This window comes from Cicer arietinum, chromosome 3 (genome assembly GCF_000331145.2).
Source record: "Cicer arietinum cultivar CDC Frontier isolate Library 1 chromosome 3, Cicar.CDCFrontier_v2.0, whole genome shotgun sequence".
NCBI lineage: Eukaryota > Viridiplantae > Streptophyta > Magnoliopsida > Fabales > Fabaceae > Cicer > Cicer arietinum.
In genome coordinates, this window is record NC_021162.2 from 1,706,772 (window position 1) to 1,718,834 (window position 12,063).

Genomic DNA, 12,063 nt, shown 5'->3' on the forward strand with positions numbered 1-12,063 from the left:
AAATAGTAGGTACATTTGCAGAACCTCCACTATGAAATGGAGATTATAAAAACATTTGTTACTCTTAAATGCTGCTTTAAAACCAAATGTTTTGGCTTAAGTAATTATCGAGCTTCCGTTAAGTATAATATAAAGTAACAGAAAAAATGGAAACTAACAAATAAATAGGTACTATAAAATAAAGTTTGCAAGAAATAAGTTTATAGTTATATAAGACAAAGTCCAAACCATCAAAAAAGGGAATACTTAACACATTTGTAGCAGACTACAGGAATATGCCAGTGTCATCAAATATTCAACTTCCTTTTAATTTCTCGGTAGGCTGCTCACTTCTTGGATTTCTTTGGCACTCTGCATAAGAGACATATAGTTAGACGACAACACAAGCAGCCAATGTTGATTCAATCACAGAAAATAGCAATTTGTTCAAATTATATCACGCTAATGCACCGCAATAGCCCCTATTTGTCAACACTTATTCTAAATAGCGTATTGAGAAACAATAGCAAATTGTTGAAATTCAGCTACACTAAAGCAATATAGCCACAATTTGACAATATTGCAATCGGCACGACACAAGCTGTAAATAAGGCATGAGCATAAACTGTAATACTCACTGGGCAGGCTGGGGAGTTGTAGCGGGTGGAGCACTAGGCGCTGATACTTTTTCACCAGGACCCTGAACATTTTCGTAGAGCGTGGAAGTGTCAATATTCATTACAACCATAAAGTAACATGCTTTTCAGTGCAGTATATTCCCACATTTAAAAACAATGAAAGTAGAAATTCATGATATCGAATGCAAGTGAATAGCTTGTTGAGACATTAGGAAACTATACTCACTTGAGCAAATCGCTCCTCACGCCTAGCAAATTTCCTTTCCCTGCTTGCCTTGTTCTTTGCACGCTTGGCCTCAAACTGGTCAGACAAAGTCTTCTCTCTTGCCTTCTCAGCCTTCGACTTGTGAATGCTCTCCATCAAGACTCTCTTGTTCTTGAAAACATTACCCTTCACCTTCATGTACATGTCATGGTACATGTGTTTGTCAATTTTCTTTGATTCCCTGTACTTTCTGAGCAATCGTCTAAGCACACGCATCCTCCTCATCCAAAGAATTTTGGTAGGAAGCCTTGCCTCCCTTGTACCCTTGCGCTTACCTAAAATTATTAAGGAAACACAATATAATTAACCACCCCAAAAGGACCACAGAGCAATTAGGTTTATGGCTATGTAATAACGATGTCCTCTGTATAGATGTAGTGTTTTAGTATTTACATTTTTATACCGTAAACGCGTAAACTATCTGCAGAATTATGACAGTATTCTTTCAATAAAATCTAAAATTTTAAAATATTGAATGTCTAAATGATGAAAAACTCCATGACCATAGTTTAGTTTGTAAACGTGTATAAGGATTTCACAATTTCTTATACATCACATCTTATTATATTTAGTACCGATTTATTTAAAGATGGGAATAAACAAAAAAACAAATACCATATCCAGAGTGGCGTCCCTTCCTCTTGGCCTCCTTCATCCTGCGAGCACGTGAACGGGAGTGAATCTTGGTTGGCTTCCTAATAATGAAACCATCCTTAACCAATTTCCGAATGTTTTGTCCTGCAAACAGAAACCCACTAGACTAAGCAGTGCTTCTATTGCAAAAGATTTTCACTCAATCAGACCAAGCATATAACAGATCAGACTAGATACAACACAATTTAAGGCTGGTTTATCAATCTTTCAATGTACTTAAGGGCAGTTAGAAACACATGGCAAAGATTATAAAATCAAGTATAACCTAGAATTCATTTAATATTTAAAAGGGAAAGGATAAATAAAATCCAGTAGTTGGAAGCTCATGTAAGTTAATTAATTTGCTCAAGCAATATCAAGCATTGACTTCAAAGGTAAAACCAACCCCTCTTGACTACACAATCAAGTACAATTTATAATTCAATAAATATTCAAAGAGAAAGGATAATTAAGAGTTAGTAAATTAACAAAAGGGGGACTGGGTAAAACCATTTTTCCAACGCTCATTGAGTGAAATGATGGATACAAGAGTTGAGAAGACAATAGAAAATAGGCTTAATTGCAGTTTTGGTCCCCCTATTATAGTTGAATCCTAAAAGTAGTCCCTCCATTTTGTTTCTCTCCAATTTTGGTCCCCAAACAGAATGTTGGTTCAAAATCTGATAAAATTTTATTGTTTTAAGCCGCACCACACCATTTATGATCATAGATTTCAGGTACAATTGTTGTACAACAAGATCCTGAGGCATGATGTGACTTAAATAAACGCAAAAGAAAATAAAACTTCATCAAGTTTTAGACCAAAATTCTGTTTGGAGACCAAAACAGGAGAGAAACAAAATGTGGGAACTACTTTTGCGATTCAGCTAAAATAGGGGACCAAAACTGCAATTAAACCTAGAAAAAAAACTATAGCAAAAAATGCTTGGTATGAAGTGCAAGCAAGCAATTCATATACATACATTAGATATTATTTTGGTTCTATCTTAAAGTGTTGTCAAATAGTGTATTGAAATACAAACAAATAGATATTAATCCACAACACAGTATTCAATTTGAAAAAGGGAATAATTGGTGAATGAATGTAAGGGTAAAAGAGTAATAGAAGCAATGAGAAAGAAAGAACTAACGAGAATTGGCCATGGAGATTTCATTGACTTCATTTGGATCAAGCCAAACCTTTCCTCTTCCGCATTTCAGGACGCTTGCTGATAGCCTCTTCTGCAGTTTTAGGGAAACCATTTTTGCGACCCTTAAACGGGACTGTTAACAGAAACCCTAATTTCACTCATTTCATCAATATATATAATCAAGGGCTGAATAGGTAAATCAATAAGGTTAAAATACTCATATTTTGTTAAAAATTCAAAGTTAAATACTCATAAATTTTGTAAATTAAAATGTGTGTATTGATATGTTGAATATGTGTCTCCAGTTCAAATTTGGATTGTGTGAGCTTTTTAGTGTTTATTGACTGACAAAATAATAATATAATAATAATAATAATAATAATAATAATAATAATAATAATATAATAAAATTAATATTTTTTATTTATTTATAGTCTTTTCTATTCATGTGAAATTGTAAGATATCTCTATTAGCTTTTTTTTGAGAAATTACTCATTTATCTCGAAATATAAATAGAAAATAAATAAAATAAAATGTATTTAATTTAAATTTTTTATTAAACTACTATTTTTTTTTACTTGTTTATGTTTATATTTTTGAGAGAGAAGATTATGAAAAAAGTGAAATTGCCCCTAAGTGCATCTTTAATAGTGCAATTTATTATGGGTAGTTTAAGTGGAGTCCACAATATCACATAATTTTAACTTAATTCATTCATTTTTTACTAAAGCAAAATATTGAACAAAGTAATTTTTGTGTGTGTGCATATTTCTATCATATCAATCTCCTCTAATAGTAAAATTTCTTAAGAAAACACCTTTTAAATTCGAAGACTCTCTAAAAACCATCAATAAAGATATTCTAAATCCCATATTTATGTTGTTATTTTTAGTGATTGCATAAAAAATTTATGAATTAAAAATTATTTAATATGTTTAGATCTGAGTTGAGAATTTTAGAGTTGACATAAAATATATGAATTTAAGATGTCACATAAATTTTTATTAATATGATATTGATCGAGAGATATATGTACATGGTGATGAACTCTTTTAAAAAGAGACTAACAAAACTATGAAAACTAGAAAACTAGAATTCAAATATAAGATACAAGAGAAAAAATTAACTATCAAAATAAAAACATTCTTTTTCATTAATTCTTTCCTAAATGTCTCTATGGAACTACACATATAGAGTTAATAATGGATAATAACTTCAAAAGTTTAATGGCTAATTGCAAGTAACAATAGTTAAAATAAAAGTTTAACTAATACAAATTCTATAAATAAATTATATATCTAAATTATCTATTTAAGTCTAATAACGTACTATATCAAATGGCATATATTCATTCGACATATTCATTTAACATATTACATAGTCAAATAAATGAAGAAAAAAAAACTAATAAATAAACTCTTTTAAATAGTGGATTAAAATTTCATAGATATATTTAAAAATTTGTAAACTTTAGAGATTATTTTCATCAATAGTGATAATTTGGAGTACCAATTTCTCTAATCACGTTATTGATATATTTTATGGTAACAATCATTCCATTGATTTTCTTTTTTACTCAATTCCCTCTATTGATATGAATGTGATTTCATTTTTCTTTTTAATTATAAATGGATTTTTCAAAGAAAACCACTTTGCCTAACCCCATACTTCTATAAAACTTTCAGAAGTGTATTTTTGAGCGGAACAACAACTATAATTTTGTTCAAAATTATACATTTGATCGACAAATTTTTTTTTTTTGTGTGGAAAGTGTAGGTTTAAAGTAATTTATGAATGGGAAAAAATTATTAGAAAAAATAATAGAAAAAAGTAGCTTTCTTTTCCATTCAATCTTTATTGGGCCTAAGCCATATAGTTATAGAAGATAACTATAGGAAAATTTTACCCCATACCCCTTAATAATACCTATACCCCCAAATGAAATGACTTTTTTGTCCTCATATAAATAATAAAGCCTCCAAAAAATTACCATTTCACATTACAACATTTCCGGAACTTGAGAGAGTGAGTTTTTTTCAAAACTTCCGGAGAACTTGAATTCAAGTTTTCCGGTACAGAAGATGTACTCTGAAATACTTGTTATGAAGTTCTCCAGTACAAAAGCTACTAGTGAAAAACTTTTTTGAAGTTCTCCGGTATAGAAGACTCTATCGGGAAACATTTTTTTTGAAGTTATCCGGTATAGAGTAGTGTTCCAGAAAACTTGATGGTCAACATTTCTGGTAATTACCGGAGAACTTGAACATCAAGTTTTCCGGAAATTTTAAATAATTTTTTTTAATTAATTATAATTATATAATTGTGATTTATTTATTTTAATTGTTTAATTTTTCAGTGGGTGCACGAGGAAGAGACGACAAAATCATACGAATTACATGTGACACTGATACTTATACATCGTCCGCGATGAATCCCCTAGAAAGGATTCGACCGACAGCTTCAAGGAGAAGAAGACTGGTGATCATCGAAGACGACGATGAGGGACATCATGATCATGTGACTATGTATCAGCAGGAGGAGCCTTTTATATTTCATGAGGAAGATGTGGTACATGAGCATGTGGATGTACATGAGCAAGAGGAGGTTGCACCTGCTCATGAGAGAGAGCATATGGAGGAGGGGCATGCTGGAGCTAAGGGACCTGGTGAGCTCACACGGTATCCTGGAGGACCTTATGATGATTGTCTGTCCTTACACGATACTGTTATCATGTTTCAGTTAGACTATGATTTGGTGAGGTATATTTAATTAATTATTACTTGTAATGCATTAAAAATATTTAAATTAATTATTATTTTTTGTTTATATTTAATTTTAATGTCATATATTTTCTTTGTATACAGTAGCGACCATTGCTGAAAATTGTTGCGCATGGAAAGAAAATGCAACAATTTACTCCGCTAGTACTTCCGCGACCCATAGAGAACTAGATGAATTTGTCAAGTTTGAACCCGTTACAACGGGATAGTTTGAAGATGATCGACAACAACCTGATATCTGCATTTGTTGAAAGATGGCATTCTGAGACATTGTCATTTCACAGGCCATTTGGTGAAATGACAATTACGTTGCATGATGTTGCTAATCTTTTGGGATTGCCTATTAGGGGTGAGTTATACAGTCCACCCGATGTAGATAGAGTAACGACATGTAATCTTGTCGTCACTCTATTATGAGTGACCACGACAGAGATCTGGGAGGAGACCATGAAGACTAGAGGTGCGCACTATAGACTAGATTGGTTGAAGGAGGTCTTCAAAAGGCAGTGTGCAACAGAGAGATTTGACTGTGCTGCTAGGACATATCTGTTGAATTTAGTAAGGAGTACTATTTTCGCGGATAAGAGTCATACTCTAGTTGATGCGAAGTATCTTCCTTTATTCGGATATTTATTTGTATTAATTATTAGTATTAATTGTTTATTTAATATATTTATGTTAGTATTAGTTATTAATTGGTTATAAATTATTTATTAGTATTAATTATGTTATTAATATAGTTATTAGTATTAATTATTTATTTATCATTAATATAGTTATTTTTATTTGCAACAGTGTTGGATTTACGAATATTTTCCAAATATTTGTAATAGAGGTGACCAAGGTGCTGACGTGCAATGTTTTGCCCGAATGAATAGATGGTGCTACAAACAAGGCAAACATAAGGTCCATGAATACAAACGTATTATTGATGCATTGACACCTGCGAATGTTATATGGAGACCATGGGAGAATCATAGGGGTGTAATTCCTTTTGATGATATCATGCTTTATACTGGTCACCTCCGATTATGCAGCACTGTAGTGAAATATCTGCCAGAGAGGTGTTTGAGACAATTTGGATATATCCAATATATTCTTTCACTGCCACTTCCAGATCCTTCTAGATTATTTGATGTAGATGTGGAAAGGTTGGGATATGTGACGCCAGTGACAGAGCTATTTCACAAGTTTCGTCCAACTACATATCCATCTGAGTGTGAAAATGGATATTTGGAGTGGTTCTATCAGGTGTCTCATCCACTGCTTGTGCGATCAAATGGTGTACCTCAGGTCCCACATTATAGTGTACCGCCCACCAGTGCAGATGCTTCTAGTTCACAGCCGGCACCTATCCTACAGCAGATCAGTGATCTTATACAGCAGGGGTTGAATCAACATGAAGCTAGTCCGGATGATGAGTTGTATCTTCATTTTTATAAAGCATTGTATTTATCACGTAGTCGCACTAGTGAGTAGTAACACTTTTATGAATTGTTGTTATGTCGGTTAGTTATGAACACTTTTATGAATTATTGTTATGTCGGTTAGTTGTTATGAACACTTTTATGTATTGCGGTTAGTTGTTATGAATTATTGTTATTTTAAATTGTTCTTATATGAATTATCGTTATTAATTATTGTTATTAATTATCGTTATAAAATAAATTACAAGATAAAATTGAAAGACAAAAAACTAAAATTAGTTAGTACCGGAAAACTTGGGCATGAAGTTTTCCAGAACACAGTTCTGTACTGGAAAAATTGTGTTTGAAGATTTCTGGTACACGGTTCTGTACCGGAGAACTTGGCAATTAAGTTTTCTGGTACACAATTTTCCCCTTATGTACCGGAAAATTGATTTTTAAGTTTTTTGGAATTTACGTTCTGTACCGGAAAACTTAAGAAAAGATTTTCAGAAGTATGTTGTGTACCGGAAATCTTGTTTACTGCTTCGAAAATGAAAAAATGGTGAAATTTTTTTTTTTTAACTTTTTATTGTGTGAAATATTTTGAAATTATTTTGGGGGTACAGGGCAAATTTAGGGGGTACAGGGTAAATTTTTCAAAGTGTAGTGCTAATGAGTCCGTTGAAAAGTAATACTATTTTGGTACATTTGTAATATTTTATTTTTATACGTTAAACAAATTTACTCAACTTAGTAATCAGATTCTAACATGGTGAAATATTTGTATTTCAATTATGATTTCCATTTTAGTTTTGAGTTTTTAATTTTTAGTCAAATTTTAATTTTTGTTTTATTTAAATTGAATCATTTTCTTTATTATATTTTATTATGAATTTATTAAATATAAAATAAAATAATATATTAAATTTTAATTATTTAAAAATAATTAAAATATTATAATTTATATAATTATAATAATTTTAGTAATAGTAGTTAAAATTTATAGTTATAGAAGATAAATATTGTAGAGTGATTTTGGACTGAGTACAACACCAATAAATTCAAATGATGATTTTCTTTTTCATCTATTAAAATTTAATTTTTTTAATAATATACCAGAATACTATACTAGAATCTAGTAGTAAGTGGTTGAGTGCAGTGTCTGACTATTGTAACTCATGGTGTGTATCGACATCAATTTTTACTCATAGAAAATAATAATGTGCCAGTTAGAATAATATATTTATTTGCTAAATTAAAACTTAAGGGAATATTTGATTAGCAATACAAGCTAGAAACACATAAGATAAAGGTGAAAAATCATAAAGTTTAAGGGCTCTACAAATAGTTGCACGATGCTAAATTAGAAGGTAAAACTATTGTTAGCAATTAAATAGATGTCATACAAATTAATTCTTTTTAGTTTTAACAACTTTAAATTTATGTCTGATCAATATATTTTATTAATTTAAATGAATAAATAATTTTTATTAAAAAATATTAACAATAAATAACTATCACAAGTAAGATGAGTCTTTAGCATTGCATTGTACATGTTGAGATTTGACTCTATGAACAAAAGAGTAAATATTACTCTATTCATTTTAAATTTTCTTTTTCAAAATTAATGTCATTTTTTTAATGTTAAAGTAATTTAATTTAATTTTTTTCAATTCTACTCTTTAATTATTATATGTACCATAATTCCAAAACAACTATTTTACTTTACATTTTATGATAGTAGAAAACTAACTAATAATTATTTTAAAAAAATAGTAAAATTATAGTTATCTTTCACATTCATTTAAAAAAGAAGAGAAACCTATTATTATATAGTCAAAGCATGCCAAGTGGCAATAGTCCCTATAGTAACATAGAACATGATAATAACTAGATATATGAGACATGTTAATTATTCATCATTCATCCTAATTAAGTCTATTAAAATATACAATACACCATCAAACTATATTCTCTTTCATTTCAACTATTGAAGGGAAATCCTCTTTATTGCCATCATCATCACCATATTCTTGCTGCTCATTACTATTAGCTTCTACTTTATTCTTAGCATTCTTGTATATGAGGTACAAGATCATTTGAGAAATTCCAAATAGAAATCCTAACACATTTGGAAGCTGATAATGCCAAAAAAAACAAAAATTAATTAGTTTAATTGCTTTCAAGCATGAATAGTAAAATACACTTTCTCAAAATGAAATATAAACAAAAATATATTTGAAAAATTGAAACATCTGATCTAAAGTTTAGATCAGATACATCAATTTTTAAATATATATTTTTCATATTTTATTTAATAAATTATTAGAACGATGAGTAATTAAAATAGATTAGATTTATATTTTATATTCTTACCATGATGTAGTTATCCTTGTCAAAGAGTCCATAGAAAAACCACATGGTGGCACATAGAGTAAGAAACAATGATAAGAAAAATGGCATGTACTCTACACTTCTTGTTTTTATGACCTTCCTCTGCAATTAATGTACAAATTTTAAATCTCCTTTCATTCATTCACATACACATAAAAATATTGCACATTGTATACAAAAAAAAGTTGGATTAATCACAATGATTAATTTGCCATTGCATCACAATTAGAAAAAGTTGAATTAGTCACAATGATCAATTTATTGCATCCTAAATTGAAAAAGTTGGAATACTATCAGAAATTTAAAGACAAAAAATATGAAATTGGTCTTCAATTTCATTGCAAAGTGTTAAAAGACATTAAAATTAGTGCCATTTTATTTCATGTCATTTAGAAAAAATTGGAAAACCCAAAGAAAAACATGAAATTCGTCTCCGATTTTTTTTTTTAAATAAGAAAAACCTAAAAACTAGCGACAATTTTATTTTTCAATGTCTAATTTTTATCGATTAATCAACTTTTTCTTAATGCATGTCAAAGTTATATTACTCTAAAATGAAATATAACTAAAAATAGTATATAAAAAATTAATATATTTGATTAAAAATTAAGAACAAAAACATTAACTTTTTGTATACCATTTATATTTATATTTAATTTGGAATGAAGTATAAAATAAATTGTAAAAAGAGAAAGTACCATTATGCTTAAGGGAGCAGCAAAGACTGCAATGTTAAAAATGGCACAAATCAATCCAACAGCATGAACACGATAGTAACTCTTCACAATAAAGTTGGTAATTATCAAGGTCAAACCAAGACCTCCAAGATCAGCCACAAGTATCAAAGCTAAAGTTGATATCTACAATTCATCAAAACATTTATATCCAAATGTTAATATTCAATATTCATAAAGCATATAGAAGTTGGATCTCTATATGTTCTATTAGCAATAGGTAGTTTATTAGAAAAAATATAGAACAATAATTAAAGCATATATGATGTGAGAAAATAGTTCAATTTAGTTATGATTTTACCTTGAGCTTCCTTGGAGCATATATGATGTAAATTATTAAGTATAAAACTTCTATAACACATCCAATACAATTGATTGTGATAATCAAAATGGCATTGGTCTTTAGAAGACCATAATATAGCAATAACATTGCACTTAGAAGTGCAACCACATATGGGATTGATTGAAATCCTTCAGATGTTTTTTTCTTGCAAATTGAATAGAAGGTTGGCCTGCAAAAAAGATAGAGTACCAAATAAGAAATTTCTAGCATTCCAAGGAATAAATTGATTTTCATAATTTCATAATTTCATAATTTCAAAATTATATAATAGTCTGTAATGAAATATAAATAAAAATATATTTAAAAATTTGATGTATCTGATTTTAATTTTTAATCAGATACTATTTTTGTTTATATTTTATTTTAAAATAATATTTTTTAATTTATTTGAAATAGAACTTACAAGGGAGCTAAGAACACCAAGAATGACACAATGTTTCCTATACACACAAAAACAAAACAAAGCATTAGAACCAATATTCAAGTAATAGACCCAAAATTGAAAGCTACTATTACATACCAGCATTTAAATAATAGAAATTTTAAAATTTTATATGATTATTTAAAAAAAAGTTAATAAATTAGTAGGGAATGATAAAATTGTAAACAATGTTACACAAAAACTTTATATCTTTTTATATATAAGTATAAATATTTTAAAATCCGGTTATTTAATTGCATAAAGATGAATAATGTAATTAAAATAATTAAAATAAAAGAAAAAATGAAAGAAATAGCTATACTAAAATTCCTTTATATATATATATATATATATATATATATATATATATATATATTTAGTATATTAAATTCATAGTGAAGGAAACCTTAATGAGATTGTATGGAAAAAGTCACAAAATAAAGAAGACTAACCAATTTGGAATTAAAAATAGAAAAAAGAGTAACTAATTAAAAACTAAAACATCCAAAACATTTCAATGACATGAAAGTTGAAAATGCATGGTGTATGAAAAGGATAGAATGAGAGTAGATTTTTTTAAATAAAAAAAAAAACCAATTTAATTTAATACCTAGGAGACCAAAGATCAAAACCATCTCATGATCAGAAAAGGTAAACATTTTAGACATAATGAGGTGTTTGGTTGCAAAGTCTTGGAGGAAGCTTTAATTTTCCTTATGTGTGGTATGAGTATTGAACAATATGTGCTTCAACCAATTGTGGTAGCTTCCATATATATAGTGGATAATATTTCTAGGACTATCTATTAGGACCACCAATTGCATACCATTTTTTTTCTATCATATAACTTCCTCTTTTTAGAGCACTAATATATTATCATCCATAAAGCTAACCAAACCAAACTTCAAAAATCATCGACTTGGTAACTTCTAACATTTCTTCGTACAAAATGTGCCTAGCTTTTTCTCTTGTCAAACATGTAAAATTCCTATTTATTAATTTCAAGAGCTATGATGGCATTCCCTCTTTCATGTGATAACAGTTGCATTTGAAAAAGAAAAAAAAATGGTCCTAAAAAAGTGTCCCTTTTAGTTTTCAAGATAATTTTAATTATTTTTTAATTGTATTATTTAATTAATATTATATACATTGTTCTTAAGTTATTATATTCTTCATTTTACATTTATGATAATAAAATGCATCAATAATTAATAATGATTATCTTAGGTTTGACGAAACCAAATACTTTATATTATAGAATTAAAAAAATAAATAAATAAACATTTTTTATTTATTTATATAAAGATGTTTATAA

At 28.6% G+C, this 12,063-nt stretch overlaps 2 protein-coding genes across 2 annotated transcripts; both read right to left on the reverse strand.

Annotated features, from left to right (window-relative positions):
• Positions 1-147: 147 nt before the first annotated feature.
• LOC101497468 (large ribosomal subunit protein eL19y) lies at positions 148-2,825 on the reverse strand. The gene is made up of 5 exons (XM_004489050.4): positions 2,667-2,825; positions 1,498-1,620; positions 844-1,157; positions 618-679; positions 148-351 (listed from the first exon to the last, which is right to left on the reverse strand). The coding sequence occupies exons 1-5, from the start codon at positions 2,776-2,778 to the stop codon at positions 327-329; spliced, it is 636 nt and encodes a 211-aa protein (XP_004489107.1). The 5' UTR covers positions 2,779-2,825; the 3' UTR covers positions 148-326.
• A 5,804-nt stretch (positions 2,826-8,629) lies between these two features.
• LOC101497133 (bidirectional sugar transporter SWEET9-like) lies at positions 8,630-11,510 on the reverse strand. The gene is made up of 6 exons (XM_004489049.3): positions 11,359-11,510; positions 10,731-10,767; positions 10,286-10,496; positions 9,949-10,110; positions 9,233-9,352; positions 8,630-8,994 (listed from the first exon to the last, which is right to left on the reverse strand). The coding sequence occupies exons 1-6, from the start codon at positions 11,414-11,416 to the stop codon at positions 8,818-8,820; spliced, it is 765 nt and encodes a 254-aa protein (XP_004489106.1). The 5' UTR covers positions 11,417-11,510; the 3' UTR covers positions 8,630-8,817.
• Between the last annotated feature and the right edge of the window lie 553 nt (positions 11,511-12,063).